The 16,394-nt window shown below is 42.6% G+C and overlaps 1 protein-coding gene across 2 annotated transcripts; it reads left to right on the top strand.

The window, feature by feature from the left end:
• Positions 1–1,659: 1,659 nt before the first annotated feature.
• OGFR (opioid growth factor receptor) lies at positions 1,660–15,910 on the top strand. 2 transcript variants are annotated; one of them, XM_054046188.1, is made up of 9 exons: positions 1,660–1,913; positions 4,718–4,798; positions 7,111–7,158; positions 8,209–8,271; positions 8,603–8,690; positions 10,099–10,177; positions 10,723–10,789; positions 11,140–11,288; positions 12,476–15,910. In XM_054046188.1, the coding sequence occupies exons 1-9, from the start codon at positions 1,716–1,718 to the stop codon at positions 13,962–13,964; spliced, it is 2,262 nt and encodes a 753-aa protein (XP_053902163.1). In that variant the 5' UTR covers positions 1,660–1,715; the 3' UTR covers positions 13,965–15,910. The 2 variants fall into 2 exon arrangements, with proteins under 2 accessions (XP_053902163.1, XP_053902164.1); XM_054046189.1 differs by lacking the exon at positions 4,718–4,798.
• Positions 15,911–16,394: the final 484 nt, after the last annotated feature.

The following is a 16,394-nucleotide window of genomic DNA, read 5'->3' as shown; positions in this document are numbered from 1 at the left end:
ATAGCTAAGGATGATGCCTGAGAAGCCTACTGGTTGCTCCCAGTCAAACCAGATGAGGTATAGCAGGCAGCTAGGTTTCCCCATGAGAAAAGCTGCAGGAAACTGAGGCCTGTTTAAGGGAAGGGGCGGGGGGGAGATGTGTGGCAGGGGGACTGGTGAGTGTATTCATAGATCAAGTAACCATCCAAACTTTGAGGGATCTCTCACTAGTGTTGTATAATAGGAATAATAATTTATACTTCTACTGTGTTTTGTACCTGAGGACTTCAAACCTCTCTATGAATACGTATTAATGTTAGGTAGGAAAGTATAATTATTGTCACTGTTCAAGTGGGGAAATCGAGGAACAGAATTTAAATGAAATACCTGATGTGTCTCATGCAAGACCAGCTTCAGCCCTGATGCAGAACATGGCAGAGTCCACGAAGTAAAACTTCAACTGTGCGTAGATTGTGATGGCACAAAGAAGCAGGGCTTTCCCCTCCACTGGGCAGCATGCACAGCCCAAAGAAGTCTATAGTACTTTTTAGGGGAGTGGGTGTTGTCAAGACAACTAGGGGATGCACTGAAGTGCAAAAGCCGATGGAAGATGATGGTGGCAAAACCATGCAATCTTGTGGCCAATCCCTTTGGGGTGTTGTCATGTGCATTAACCACAAGACTATCCTTCTAAAAAAAAGGTATTTTTGCTATGGTGATTGCAGGGTTTGCTAGCCCTTATGTTTTTGCAAAGCTGCATGACTGACAGGACATCACCATGTGATGTAACATTTCACTGCAATCCCTGAGAGTGGGTGGAGGTGTAGTGTTTGCTGGATTTTCTGGGTTTTGCTTTTTTGATCTGGTAGAATAGATATTTAAGAACAACTACCCATTTTGAGGTTAATTCAAAATGGAAACTAGCCTTAAAAAATACCAAAATGTTCTGCGAGATTCCCTCTTCCCCCCCACCTTTATGAAGCTCTGGCTTCTTTACAACGTTGTCCCTGGATTTTTCCCCCTTCAAACATGACGATGATTACGTTAATCAAATTCAGATTTGGGGTCTGGTACCTCCTTACCACTGATTCTGCAAAGAGGTACTCACGTGCTTACACTTATGCACTATTAAAGTCGACCAAACAGTTGTAGGATTGAATTTTACAGCCTCCTGTTGCCCGCTGGCAGCGGGGCCAAAAAGGGTGGTGAGCGCTGGGGGGCCTCCTGGATGCCTGCTCTCGGCCATGGCCCCTGCAAATCAAAAGAAAAATAACAGTGCGGTGGCCTACGCTAGGCATCCTCTGTGGCGGACCCCCGAGCTGTCAGGCTGCCTTGCTTGCGGGAAAAGGCTCGCTCTCTCCGCGGGAAGGGTGTTTGCAGCCGGCGTGTGTCTGAGTCGCTGACGTTTAACGATCAGCCTCGCCGCGAGCCGGTTGGGCGAGCACCCCTTCCCTCCGGCTGGGCCCCAGCCCGCCGCTGCTGGAAAAGCCGCCGCAGAAGGCGCCCCACGCCGGGAGCCCAGCGAGGGATGGAACGCGGAGACACCGCCAACGTTCCAGCGGCGCGCCTCGGCCAATGGCGAGGCCGGGCTGCAGACAAGGGAGGCGGAGCCAGCTGGGCCGCACGCCTCCCGGAAGTCAATAAGGCCACTCACGTGGCTGGCTTTGTACCCTACCCCGCCCAGCTGCTAACACATCGCCTCTTTCGGTTTCCTTTCCTCGCAGCCGGGGGCCCTGATGGCGGCTTGGATGAGCTTCAGGGGGCTGGAGGATGACGAGGAGAAAGAGTGGGGCTCCTGGGAGTACGACTCCACCTGGGAAAGCGAGGAGGAGGAGGAGGAAGGGAAGGAGTCGCAGGAGGCCCGAGCCGACGGAGAGGAAGAAGAGTCCTCGCAAGGGTGGTTCAGGGGCTCCCACCAGGCCAGCGGCGCACAGGTGACTCCTCCGAGTAGGCTTTCTGTATGTGACAGAGGGGGGCGACCTGGTAGGGAAGCTGGGGGTTATTTTGGCAGGGCGGTGGGAGAGGTGTTATTTCTCCAGTGTGCTCGGGGGGGTTGGGGGTGAGGAGAGAGCCCCTCAGTATCAGATCTGTGTATGTGGGGGAGAAATATATTAATGTGCCTCTCCTTCCAAATTGCCTTTCTCCTGACCCTGAAGGGTTAGTGGTAAATAGTCCCTCACTCCTTTTAAGCAAGCTATCTTCTGACTTCAAAAATCTCCTCCAACTCCCTATCGTAAGGCAAATGTTTCTCTTCAGCTAAGTAGTTTTCCTCGACTTTGCATTACTGTTTGTTAAATGTGTTACGAGCTGAGGTTGCATAGTTTATTCTGCAGCGTTGAAAGCTACAGCTTCCACGTGTTGTAATGTCACACATACGTTGCTGCAGGGGTAACTGACCCACAGTGTCTTGGAGCCAATTCTGTATAGTTTCTTAGTTTGTAAGCAGGAGCAGCTTGAAATAGCTTCAGAGAGTTCCATGTTCCCCTCCTAATGGGATCACTAGCATATTATTTTGCCATGATCTTAATGAACCATATTTCCAAATGCCTCAAAGAAAGGGGGCACAAGCTCACTACTAATGCATTTGGCAAGAGGTGGGTATTCGGGGCAGAGGTGTGTTGGTGAGTGTATGGCTCAATGGAAAAATTAAAATAAACATCTGTGGTGTTATGTTCCACTAAAGCTTCATGAAATTGCCACATGCTGTTTCTGAATAGCTTTCCCAGCATTCCTGGTAAGCAGGATAATTTTGTTATGAATCAACTTTCCATCTTGTAGACTCAGTAGATTCCACTTCCCTGAGTCTATGATGGTGAATTCTGTTTTTTAACATCATAGCTCAGAATTGTTGACCCTGAGCATCGTCTGTCGCTATAAATGCTCCACCCACTTTCTTTTTTTGGGAGGGGGTGTGACCTCTTATTGGTGGCCCTAAGGGATGTTACTCTTAAGATTATCAAGTACCATCAAGTGTCAGAGGGGTAGCCGTGAGAGTCTGAATCTGTAAAAAGCAACAGAGGGTCCTGTGGCACCTTTGAGACTAACAGAATCTGTTAGTCTCAAAGGTGCCACAGGACCCTCTGTTGCCAAGTACCATCAAGCGATGTTTCTTCGCTTTTAAGAATGAAATAAAATTTACTAGGTTTTTTACAAAGCTACTTCAAGAAGGGGCGCTATATAGATCTGTGGTGAACCTGAAAAAGACCACCAGCTAATGTCCTACAACACTTTAAAAAAATCCTTATGGGGCTGGAAAATGTGATTATTTAACTCTGATGCTGTAAAATGTTAGTGTTGGATAACTGTGTACTTTAAAAAGCAACAGATGCATCTGAAGAGGTGAGGTTCTTACCCACGAAAGCTTATGCTCCCAATACTTCTGTTCGTCTTAAAGGTGCCACAGGACCCTCTGTTGCTTTTTACAGATTCAGACTAACACGGCTACCCCTCTGATACTTGTGTACTTTAAGTCTGTTGTAAAGTTTCTCACTGTCTTCATCAGTGACTGTTAATAACAATCCCAGGATACTACTTAAACAGATCTTATGCTTTGCTTTTTGTCTTTGTTTTAGGAAAGAGAAAATCAAAGCTCATTGCAGTCTTTTTTCTCTAACTCCTCCTATCTTGGGGAAAAGGAAACTAATCCTTGGGTTCAGTTTCACTTTGGTGACTCAGGTCAACACAATTTTAAGGTTAGGAGGTTGCACATCTTAGCTAATTCACCGGGCCAATGGGGGCGGCGGGAAGCGCGAGGGATGTGCTGGCCACGGCTTCCCGCTGCCCCCATTGGTCCAGGACAGCGAACCGCAGCCAGTGGGGACCGCGATCAGCCGAACCTGCCGCGTCAGCAGGTAAATAAACTGGCCCGGCCTGCCAGGGTGCTTACCCTGGCGAGCTGCGTGCCAAACGTTGCCGACCCCTGATTTAGATCCTGTAAATGAATCTGCCCATGCCCACCCCTGCAGCAGCAGCATGAAGTTCTGTTGACTTCACTGCTTGTGCAGACCCATTTGCAGAATCTAGTTCCAGGACTTTAAGTCTCAAGTGCCTGTAGTATTTCATGAAATGCCATTTGCAGAGATAAGGTGTCCTTGTGGAAGAACTTTGTTTACTTATTGTTAAAGGGATGCTGTCAAGTCAAACTTAGTCCTAAATGTAGGTTTTGGTTTTAAAGGAAAAAAACTTTTACAAATCTTCAAATCAATTTTTATTCCTGTAAAAGCATCTCTTTCCCCCCCGCCCAAACAAGCAAACATTCCTCTGGATTGTGCTAATGCAGAGGAATCAGAAAGTGGAATGGGCTAGACACTGCTTCTTTTCCTTTCTTCCCTTTGTCTATGCTAAGAAAATTACCTGTTGTTGATAACAAATGCAGCTGAACTGGTGCTGTATATAGCTTAAGTGAAAGCAAAGGCAAAGGCAACCTGTTTTCAGCACCAATGAATGGATTTTTCAAAGCCTGCTTTAAAGGGAGGTTGCGGCTTCTTATTCCCAAAATATCAGCACCCTACTTCTAAAAACGTTAACTCTTCCTTTATAAATGTATTCCTAGCCCTCTCAAGCAAAGTCTCCCACTCTCCTCAGACTATTGAAGAACTCTTTTATACCAAAAAAACCCTAAGTTTTCTCACCATTCATTTTACACATATCTGCAACCTGCAAAGAGCTCTGATCAGTTTGTAAAACAAGTACCTATTTTTTGCTCCTATTAAACTAACTTAGATTCCTTTCTCTTCAGTCTAGATGGTATTGTTTATTCAGGAAGACATATATGTTTTTGAGGAAAGTTCTTTCAGAGCTTAATCTTTCAGATGCCCAGGTTAGAGATTTTTTTTTTATTTTATTTTAAATACGTACTTTCAAACAACTGGCTGAAACCAAATCCTAAATCGTATGTCTTTTGTACGTCATTATAAAAACGCTGTTTGTTCATGACTGGAGATGTCCGTGGACATGTTTTGAGATTTTTTTATCACATTTAGCTTCTCCTATAAAACAATATGCGTTTTTTGTAATAAAAATCTTGGGTTTTATTCTAATTTTTTTAACACCTGCTTATTCTACTGCAGAATAGCAGGCTTCATATTCCATTGCACCAACATCCCTCTCTAACAACAAAACTCACTTTGCATTGTCCCATCCTCAAATAATTATGTGAGGATGAAACCTCTGTTTGCTTAAGCTGCTCTTCCTAGAATGCTGGCCATTCTCTTTACACGAGTCTTGCAGTTATCTGCACCTTCCTTTCTTTCTTGCCACTGGTTGCTAGCTCTTGTTCACATCCTCCAACTTTGTGTTCTGCTTTTCTCACACACCTCTGAATGGAAGCTTGGCCCCAGGAATGCCAGGGCAAGGGATTGGGAATGCCTTCTCTGCTTGCCTGTTGTTGCTCTGTCTATGATGCTCTGTTTGAGGACTTTCTTGTCTCAGATCCAGCAGCTTTCTAAACAAGACTTGCTGCACTTCTACTTCATATGAGTCCACTTCCTTAAACTTGATTATATCTATCTTGATTCACTCTTGTCTCTTGCAGACCTAATCCTTTTCCATAATTGGAGCTGGTCTTCTCTTATTTCATGACACCTGATTGTGTTAGGGGATATTGATTTAGCAGAAGAGTCTGAAACGCAAACAAGACAGTTGGGGTTAAATCCTGGTCCCAATGAAATCAATACCAAAATTCCTATTGACCTCCGAAGAGTCAGGATTTCACTCCTGGATTTTAAACATCATATAGTCAAGATTTTAGCTGGATTTCATAGAGTGAAATCCCAATCTGTGTTTACACCCTAAGAAACAACTGTACTGGCCTCCCTAGCACCAGGAATTTGAGTTCTAATCCTGGTCCTTCCATTGACTGGCCTGGACAAGTCCCTTCACTTATCTGTCTGTTTCATCTCCTGTAAAATGGAGATAATGCTTATCTACTTTGCAATCTGTTTATTTTAAATATTTATGTAGCCTCCTCCTCCCTGGGTTATGGGGAAATTTGTGTAAATGTTAAAGATTTTTTAAATTACTTTATATATGGCTTTATTCTGTGGGAAACCCTTTTTCCAAAGGTGTCTAAAACAGAAGTGCGTACAACACCTGGAAGATAGAGGCTAAGTGTTTTTATTATTAAAAATTGATGGGACTGGACAGAGAAATCTCTTGACTACAAACCATTTGGTACATAATCTAATTCCCCCTAAATAACGCAGTGGACGGTGATCAATATTTGACTGTTCGCAGGAAAGTCTCTATTTCCCAGACAGGAGGAGGAAATTATAATGGTCAGATAGTTACAAAAAAATTGGGAGAGTTTGTTTGTTCTTGAAAGTGCTGGGCACCAGAAGCCAGATCCAGGCAAGCACTTTGAGGCCTGGTCCCAAATCCCTTGAACCTGATGGAAAGATTCCCATTAACTTCAGAAATCTTTGGATCAGGCCCTTTCTGCACGAGTAGTCTGGTTGAAATCAATGGGACTTTCCAGGCACTTAAGGTTAGACCATGTGCTGAAGTGTCTTGATGGATTGTGGCCAGAGTGCCCAGCACGTGTCCTATCTGCATCTTTCTGCTGCTTGCATATTTTAATGGCAGTTCTGTCATTGAGGTTTGTATAAACACAATCCACATTTTAAAAAATAAAGGATAATTTGCTTTTTTTTAAAAAGTCAGTTATTTAATGTCACTCTCATAACTCCCACTTCTATGTGATGCCGGCAAGGAGAAAGTGACGCTTTCACCAGTGATTTCTGTCTAAACACTGTATTAAATTCATAAACACATCTTAGACTTCTAGGGCCTGATTCTCCTTTCACTTGCAGTTGCTTTACCCCAGTGTGTAATTTCATTGACTTCAGCAGATTTGCTCCTGATTTTGTATCGGCTTATCTGAGAAAAGAATCAGGTGGCAACTGTCTGTGGGTTTTTTAATACTGATTTGAAGTATAAACAACGCAACTTCATAACTAATAGAACTTGTCACTGAAGTGACTGGCTTGAAAGAAGTAAAACGTTACTGGGGTGTCTTAGTTCTTGATGTGGATGAGTGAGCTGTATTTTTCTTTTAAAATATAACTGAAGTTTGGTTTCAATAATGTCTCCCTAAGTCTCATGGTAAAGTATTTTTTTTTTTTTTGTTTTTAGGAGCAAAGAAGACCAGCCGTCTCATCAATTGGTTATAGAGGTTTTGAGGTAGGATTAAAACAGTGTTTGCCTGTTTGGAAAGATCTAGATAATGATGATGGGAAATATATTTAAATAACTCATTTGACTCCTGGCTACATTATCTTACATAAACCAGCATTGCTGCTTGCTAGATGCACAGCTTCTTCTCTTCCACTCTAAGCTGTGGAAGAGTTCAGTTTAGTAATAGTCTAAGGGAGTGACCACCTAAATATTTTGCAGTTGGGTTTAAGTAGCCCTTTTGCTCCTGGAAAATGTGCAGAGATGAGATCTGGACTTCAATTGTATAGGCTACAATAAAAGATATCCTTTTTATTTAAAAAAAAAAAAAAAAGACGTGAGCTTATGCCTTTTAAAAACTTAGCGTTAACAAGGAAATTTGTATTTTATTGTGTAGGGCTTCCTTGACCATCTAAAGTGGGGAAAAATACAACGTACCTTTTCAAGTCTTAGTGTAGACCAGATGCTAACATGTCTTTAAGAAACCCGCATTTTTTATCTTAGTCTAGATAAGGTATTGATATTTGGGCCTCATTCCAGTTAGCATTGTCTTTCCTACTGTCCAAGGGTAAGATTTGTGGGGTTTGATCCTACCTAGGGAGAGAAGTGAAGATTCCAGTTCCGAGGGTAAAAGACAAATAAAAACTCTGCAGAAGTTCATACAAGGAAACCATCTGACCCTGGTTAATTAGGCCGGGAAGGAAGGAAAAGCTGAGTTAATAAAGGAGATGATGTCAAGCTGTCTTAGCCTGAAGGTACCTTCAGGGATGCAGTGAAACTATCAGAATGATAGAATGGGTGCTGAAGCATAGGTGTATCCTCAGCTGGTCTGCCAGGGGAGATGAGAATTCAGAACTTTGTGGAGGATATTAATGGGGGGGTAATGGGAAATATTTGTAGGAGAGGCTGAGGTTAGCCAGACTTTCTCACGTTGGCCAGAACAGCATTTACAGCATCATTAGTAACCAACTCTTCAAGAAGAAACATGGCAAAACAATGTTTTCTGTTGGGAAGCTTTTGTTCCGGATCTCTGATTTGTCTCTTTCCTCTTCCCTTCAGTTCTTGACTGGACGCAACTGGACAGCTGCAAAAGATATGCAGAGATACAGGCATTGTTATCCGGTACAGGCTGAAGATTTATGAACTTCCTGTCTTTTGCGGGTTTTTTTCCTCTTCTCATGATAGATGCAAGGGGCGCTTGGTTGATGTCATTTTATCAGCCTTAAATTGGCAGATTGATGAGGAATATTAAAATAATGATAAAGTAATTCACTTCTCATCCAATTACCAGGATGTACTCGCTACATCCTGCTGGCTCAGAAACAAGCTGTTCGCTCCCAACTGCTGTTCTCAGACTTGGTAGCCTTGCTAGCAACACAGAAGAACTATGGGGAAGATCATTATGTATGTGTTTTAATGCATTGTTGCTTGTTAATGTCTTTCTCTTCTGAAGGGTTTGAAAGAAAGGGAACCTGATGCTGAAGAGGAGGAGATGTGGAATTTAAGTTTTTACAAAAATGAAATTCACTTTTTGCCTCATGGTACGTATCTGACCTGGACCTCCTGTATGTGCAGTTGTAATGCATGTGAGCTTGCAAGGTATCCCACTGATTGGAAAGAATAGAATCCGGCTCTCCTGATTCCCAGCCCTGTGTTCAGTCTGCCAGAGCTCTGCCCTGTGTTGTCTTAGCTCCATGATGCACAAATACATGTCAATCAGGGTTTCCCGTTTAAATTGCAGAATGCAGCCAATTCCTTGGTCATTGTTCTTGCCTTTGTTTCGCTCTGTGGCATGTGCAGAAGTAAATCACCGTGTGCACTTCTGTTTGTGCAGTTTGAAAGGCTCTTTGCTTTTTAAAAGATTAACTGATTGGGGCAGGCAGAATACCTGGTGGGCCCCTCTGTAGTAGTTAAGTATATTTGCGCACAAGCCATTCTGGCAACCCAGTTAAAAATGTTTTCTGCTAGGCACCTTCCCACGGCAGGACGTTAGTGCCTTTAGATCCATATTCACACTAACTTCATATCTTTGGATTAGAATCTGTTGCTGAGCTGTGGGTGTGAACATTCAGCTCTCTAGATGAGTGTTTAGCCATCCAGCTCTCCCTCATGCCCATTCCCTGTGTGCTGAATTCTCACTCCAAGGTGCCTTCACTTCAGGCATATGCGAAAGTGAAATGACAGGAGCTGCCATCCGAAGGGAAAACAGTAACATTCCATCACTGATCTGAAACCAAAAAATGATCCGAGTCTTTAACCTGACATAAGCATCTGTAAAGTCTGGATGCTGTTTTTCTGGGGTCTTTCCAGATCCAGCTATGGTGCTCTCTGGGATATCAGTCTTCATTCAAGACTGTGAGACTCTAAAAGTACTAGAAGGGTTCTCTCCCCTTCGTAGGGCTTGATCTTGAAAAGTGCTGAGCTTCCAGTGACTTCAGTAGAAGTTGAGGATGCTCGCGGCCTTGTAGGATGTACTTGGGTCATTGCAAGATCAGGCCTCAAGTAGCAGCAGACTCATTCTGGAGAATCTACCCCTAATTTGTTGTGTGATAGCAGATCATAACGCTAGCCTAGCTTTTACTTTCTGGGTTTTACGGTGCTTGGTTGGTTAGAAAATAATCTATCAATACGCAGTTATTTGACTATGCACAGGAATGCAGGATTGGGCCCTTTCTCAGGAATGGCATTTCCTTAAAGCCTGCACTCCAATGTATGCAGAAACCTATGCTGTTAAAAACATAACTCCGTTAGGGTCCCTTGGAAAGGAAACTAGGTTGTCATTTTGTTGAAAGTGCTCTTTTTATGTAGGTTACCCTGACCTCTTTTGAAGACAGTGAGACAGATCCTGTTTTCTGTAACTATATCCCATCTCCTGGACGATCCGTTAACTTGACACATGCTCATTTGCTGCGATTTCTTCTCTCCCCTCCCACTCTTTTTTTCACCTAGGCTTATTTATTGATGAGCTCCTTGAAGCTTGGCAGGAGGATTACGAGACTCTGGAAGAAAATCATTCTTATATACAATGGTAAATAATTATTACAAAAGGCGAAGTCTCTTAGAATGATTCTCTTCTGATGTCTGTCTCAAAGAATTTGCTGCTTCAGAGCTGCTGTGGCTGGCTTCTCAGAAAACCTTGGGCCCCTCTTGAGTTCTACATTTGTGAGATTTATTTTAGTCAGTTACTTTCTTTGAAAGTAACAAGAGGGTTGGGTATCCTGAATATTTCCCTTGCAGCTCTGTCAGTAGTCTTCAATCCCCAGCTGCAGGATGTCTGGAAACCAGGTACTGAGCAAAGATATTGTGGTGATGGTTACGTTAGAAATACCCAGGCTGGTAAACAATTAAGACTGCTAATAGTACAAGTATGTATAATGACTTTTTGCGGTGTGACTTAGGCTGTTACAGACTAAACTCCGTGTGTTTTCCATGATGTTATGTCCCCTCGAAGAGGACTGTATTTGGCATCTGCAGCATTTGGAGACATTTCTGTTAACTTATTTTTAAGGCGCATGTGTGCTGGGTTGAATGTGATCTCTATTTTGTCTAATCTGCAAATCTCTTTCCCTTCAGGTTGTTTCCTTTGCGTGAACGTGGGATGAACTGGCGTGCAAAGCCTCTCACATGTAAAGAAATTCAGGTGTGACTTTCTTTTATACTTGAAAGGCATTGGGGGTTCAACGAGGTAAATGTTTACCATCTACTATGTAAGGTTGCTCCATTTCCTTCCCCACCATAATGGAGCCAGCTCCAATGACTGTTAAATGCAGTTTTTGATGATCTTTTTGCTCCTCAAGTGTCTTCAGCAGTAAATTATAGGTTTGTTGATATAAGCAAGAAATAACCAGGAAGATCCCAAATGTGTGTCTTTACACAATAGCCATTTATAAGCATTGTGTGTAACTGAAAGGCCACTTAAATAATTTATGGAGATAGTTTAAAATCTTTTTTTGCCATACATGCAAATTTGGAGTCTTTTGTGTATTTCAGGCCTTTAAGAAATCCAAGGAAGTTATGCAAAGATTCATTAGAGCTTACAAACTCATGCTGGGTTTTTATGGAATAAACTTGATCGATCAAGAAACGGGGGAAGTGCAAAGAGCAGAAAACTGGCATCAGAGATTTCGCAACCTTGATCGGTGAGTCCCATTTACACTGCTTGGTTTTTATTCCTCACTCTTGGGAAAGAAAAATCAAATGAAACCAAAGGAATTAGTTGTGTACAGAGATACAAAGGCTTTCTGTGTTACAGAAGTAGAGTGATCTGACACAAAACTGGGAGCCAGCTAGCCAAGAGTTTAGGTGTCCTTATTCTGGCTATAGCTTGGGAGGCCTGTCAGCATCTTTCATATTATTTTAAATTACTTGAACTGCTTAGAGGCCAGAGTTGTCCCACTGTGAGCCACATGTGTATTATGTGTTCCTACTTTGGCATTACTTACTGAAAGGTGGGTATCCATCTGAGTCTCCCTAAGGCTGTAATACAGGCTTAGAGACTCTGATATTTGCGGCCTTGGAGTTTGTGTCTCACACGAGTTTACTCTTCAGTGAGATGGGCCTCAAGCAGCTGTAGTCTCCAAAATCCACTGTAACAATTTTCACCTATAGCTCAGTATTCAGCAGGGATTACTTCTTTTAAGACATGCTGAGAAGAGTATATAAAGTTCAGTTTTGAAAACAAACTGATCATGGGAATGAAGAGTGAAAATCCTAGTTACCGCTGGGAATTTGGAGTCCAAACTTCTGAGTTCTGTTGTTGGCAGCAAGCATGACTTGCTATGTGTGACGTTGGACAAGCCACTTAACCTCTCATTTACATAGCTATTAAATAAGAATAATTCCCTATGCTTCCTAAGGTGTTTATAAGGCTGCCTCAATGCCTGCAAAATGCTTTCAGATCCTTGGATGAAAAGTGTTACTTAAAAGCAAAGTAGTGGTTTTGTAGGTTTTATTGTCCTACATTGATTGGCGATAGCAAATCCCTTTTCCAATACATATCTTTGTAGTTTGAACTGCACATTAGTGATGGCAGTGGGGAAGCCACCCCCCATTCTGGAATTCGGATATCATTTAATCTCTGCTACAGAGTTAACTGGAATACTGAGACAAGGATGGGATAGCACTGTTGAAAGCCAGAGCAGATAGGCTGGCTTAAATGTGATCTACCCTTAAAGATTCCAGTAAAGACTTATTTGTAGTTAACAACGTTCAGCACATCTACCATGTCTGGGTTAGAGTGGGACTCTGTACTGTGCTGCTTTCACTTAAAGATGTCCTTTTTCTGTTTCACTGTCTTCATTTTTTTTTTTTCCTGTTTGTGTCTTAGGTTTAGTCACAACAATTTGCGGATAACTCGTATTCTGAAGTGTCTGGGAGAGATGGGGTATGAACACTATCAAGTACGCCTGGTTAGCTTTTTCCTAACAGAGACGCTTGTTTGCCAAACACTCCCAAATGTTAAGAGAAGTGCCTTGGATTACTTCCTGTTCACCATCAGAAACAAGCAGAAGCGAAGGGAACTGATACACTATGCATGGATGCACTTTAAACCTCAGGATAAGTTTGCATGGGGGCCTCGTAAGAAACTCCAGAACTATAAACCTCCGTCGTTAAAGTCTCAGCACTGCCAAAAGGCTGAGGAAGAGAAGGAATCAGTCAGAGATAAAGAAGCAGTTGGAAAGAACAAAACCAATCCTCCAAACAGGGAGGAGAAAGTTGGAGATGCTGCATACTCAGAAACCAACAAGGTGACTGATGAATGTACCTCAAAGGAACAAAGTAAGCGTGATGCCATGTATGTTGCAGAGCGAGGAGACAACGTAGAAGAGAAAGAAGCCTCACTTTCCCAGCTAGAAGAGAAGGTTCTGAGTGAGGACCTTGTGGGCCTGAGGGATGGAGCAGAGAGTGAATGCCTAAAGGAAAGCAAGAAAAGAAAGCTTGAGATGAACAGATTAATTGGAAAGTGCACAGGGCTATTGAAAAGTCCCACTGATATTGAGAAGATCTCTTATAACCTAGGGGAATTTGCTATCGATCAAGAGACCACAGAGACTCTTCCAGCATTGCCAGAAAAGGGTGACCAAGTAACAGCTGAAGAAGGTGACGTCCATAGTGAAGACTTCAAGGCGTCTGAGTCATCTGATGCACCTGTAAAAAGAAGGAAAGTTGATGAGGCAATGCCAGAAAACAGTACTGTAAATGTGGCAATAAACCTGGACACGGACACCACTACCTGCAACGTCCAAGCAACAGGGGCTGAGAAAGGAGAAGTTAGTGAGGAAGACACGGTTGTGGAAGAAATTAATGTGAAAACTGAGAATGGTGCTGAAGGTGCATCTGTGAATTCATTGCCTGGTTCTGAGACGAATGAGCCTGGTCTGCCTTCTCTGGCAGGCAGTGGCTCAGTGCTACGTGACGCAAATTCAGAAATACAAAAAAAAGCGCACCAATGTAATGAAACTCTAACGGTAAGTGAAAGCCAGGTAGACGACAGAGAACAGAAAGAAGGAGCAGAAGATGTTCATGCAAGAGGGGAAACAAAAACCCTGGACAAGAACTGGGGCCAAGAGGGTCTTCAGCAGAGTGTGGTGGAATCTCATCCTGAAAAAGTCAGTGCTAGGAATGTAGCACAAGAAATGGATTGTATTGAGGATTCAGCAAAACTGCCATTGTCTGCTGATCATTCAGAGAGTGGCAAAAACATTGCAATAGCACCAGAGCAAGGGGCGGAGGAAGGACATTTAGGTCCTGAATTCAAGGATCATGGAACAGGGATTCAGACTCCAAAGGCATGTGGAAAAAGATGTATCCTTTAAAACAATCCAGAACAAACTCAATCCCTCCCCTCCCCTCTGGTTGTTCTAACTAGAAAAAATCTGCTTGGTCAACTTCGTAGGGAAAAGCCCCTGGCCTCTTCCTGTTCCCGTTTGTATCTGACATGCTGGACTGTCTGCAAGGATTTTCCCTCTTAACCTCTTTGAAGAGCAAAGCTCTTATTTAATAAGTGATTTTAATCCATGGAATACAGATGTTTGTAGAATAAACCAATTGGTTTCTGGCTTTCTTTTTTTTACCAGGTAACTCCTCTTGGGCACTTTGGAAACTGTCACACTAACAATGGGGAGTTTTTACATTTGTTGTCTCCTTAGCAAAGGCCAATGTGAGGCCCTGTTGATCATCTTGGTGTGAGGCTCTGTTGAAATCCGTTTTTAAGGAGACACCAATTTGGTTGTGCAGTGGTTGTCCGACTTGAAGCCTGGTACTTTTCTGCTCCTTGAGGGCAAAGGTCCCCCATTCTGCTGATATTTGCTTGCAAAAGGGGTGAAGGTAGCAAAATTTCATGTATGTGAAAATGCAAATACCTTTCCATTGGTAAGTTACTAATTTTAAGAACTTAGTTTGGCATACGAGAGTCATCGATTAAACTATACAGTCAAAATGTTTGACAAATATTAACCTTAACGGGGCTTTTCTCCAATCTATGTGCAGAGATGTTGAGGGTTTAATTCCATCTAGCCCTAGCACAAGTCACTTATGCATTTCTTCCAAGGGTTGTTGGGAGACTGGAAACCCACCAGTCTCTAAAAGAAAAGGGGTGGTGGGGAAATAAAATACAAATGAGGCATTGCTTAAAGAGAGTGCTGCCCTCCTGGGAGTCCCCTTTCCTCTCTCTGTAGAACCCTGATGGTTTTTCAGATGCTACTTTTTTCATTGGTTCTGAGTCCTTTAACTGTCTGTCAATGCAGTTTCCTTTGTCCCTAGTGCAGATTTTCACCCTTGATGATTTTAATCCCTTTTCTAGTTTGTGCACATGTTGTGCCAGTAGCATTCTGTCTCTCTGTCCCAAGTGTGTCGTGTGCACGGTCGGGGATCATAGCTGTTGAGGGTTTTTTTTTTGTTTTTTGTTTTTTGTTTAAACCAGAGGCATCATGAGAATCTCTTGTCAGCCCCTGCCACCTACTGACCAGCACTAATGTTGTTAGATGGTAGTAACAATAGATATTAACTTGCACTTAATGTTAATAATGTGCACATCAGCCTTGTGCGGAATTCAGTTGGCGCAAAGGAGCATCATACAATGTAATGCTGTATGTAGGAGAAAATATTAAGGTATTTACTGCAGTGGACCTGCTTCACCAAGCAGAAGGAAAAAATGCAGCAGCTGAAAAGACTGGACTTGATGTTCATTTAAACTCTGGTTCTATTTTTGGTTGGTTTGTTTTTTAAATACCATTTGGTTTTTGTAGCGCATCGCTGCAGCTTAGGTCAGCCATCCTATCAGAGAGAGTTTTTTCTTCTGCGTGTTCCAGCTGTTAAGCAAAGAATCTTTAAGTGTTCTGGAATTTAATCTGTGACTTGCCTGCTCAAAACTTGTATGCCCTGATCCAACCTGGCATTTACACATATGTGTAACTCTAAGCACGCATGTAGGCTCGTTGAAGTCAGGGCTTATATACTTATAGTAATACACAGTAAAGGCCTTAAAACCCATTTGTTAAAGTGTTTTTTTCTCTAGAAGAAAAACAAATTGTGTTTAAATATTAAGTAAAACTAACTAAAGACCTTGAGTGTTTAGAGAACACCGGGGAAAAAATTGCTTTTTATGAAAGTCTTTGTACAGTTTTATAGCTGTCTTTTTATTTAAGTAACGAAGGTCTCGCTGGACATGTTCATACATGGCCCACTTTGTGTATCTTGTATGGTGGTGAGTTTTAAATGAGATCTCAGTATAATGTATATTAAAGTATGATTTTAATGCAAACCAGTGGTGGGTGTTATTTTTTCACATGAGGAGGAGGAAGAAGAGTGTATTACCAAGTTCTCACTTGTGAGGCTGTTTTGGGGAACTTGTAGGCTGTTGCACATCTGAAAAACGTCTCTTGGTGGGGAGGTATCTGCAGCTTCTTTGTGGGTAATCTGTGTTCTAAACTTGGTTCTGGCCTTGTTGATCCAATGAGATCTGTTCTAATTCATCCCTTTTCATAGATGCCTTCCTTATAAACACACACAAACTTTACCCTCTCTATTTCTCATTCAGCTCTCCCAAGCATACAACTTGTGCATCAGCAGTCCGCTCTAACATAACTGTGCATAACTAGGAATCCTCGAGAAGCTACTGTTTATAGGATAGGAAGCCTGGCACCTATGCCTGTCTTCTATCTGAGGAGTGATACCCCCTGAATGTGAACTGCTGGCTGGCCCACTTTGCCCCAGATTTCACCATGTCTTTGCCTGGCCTGAACAGA

This window comes from Malaclemys terrapin, chromosome 12 (genome assembly GCF_027887155.1).
Source record: "Malaclemys terrapin pileata isolate rMalTer1 chromosome 12, rMalTer1.hap1, whole genome shotgun sequence".
NCBI lineage: Eukaryota > Metazoa > Chordata > Testudines > Emydidae > Malaclemys > Malaclemys terrapin.
The sequence above is the reverse complement of the archived record's forward strand: the minus strand, read 5'-3'. Positions and strand labels throughout refer to the sequence as shown.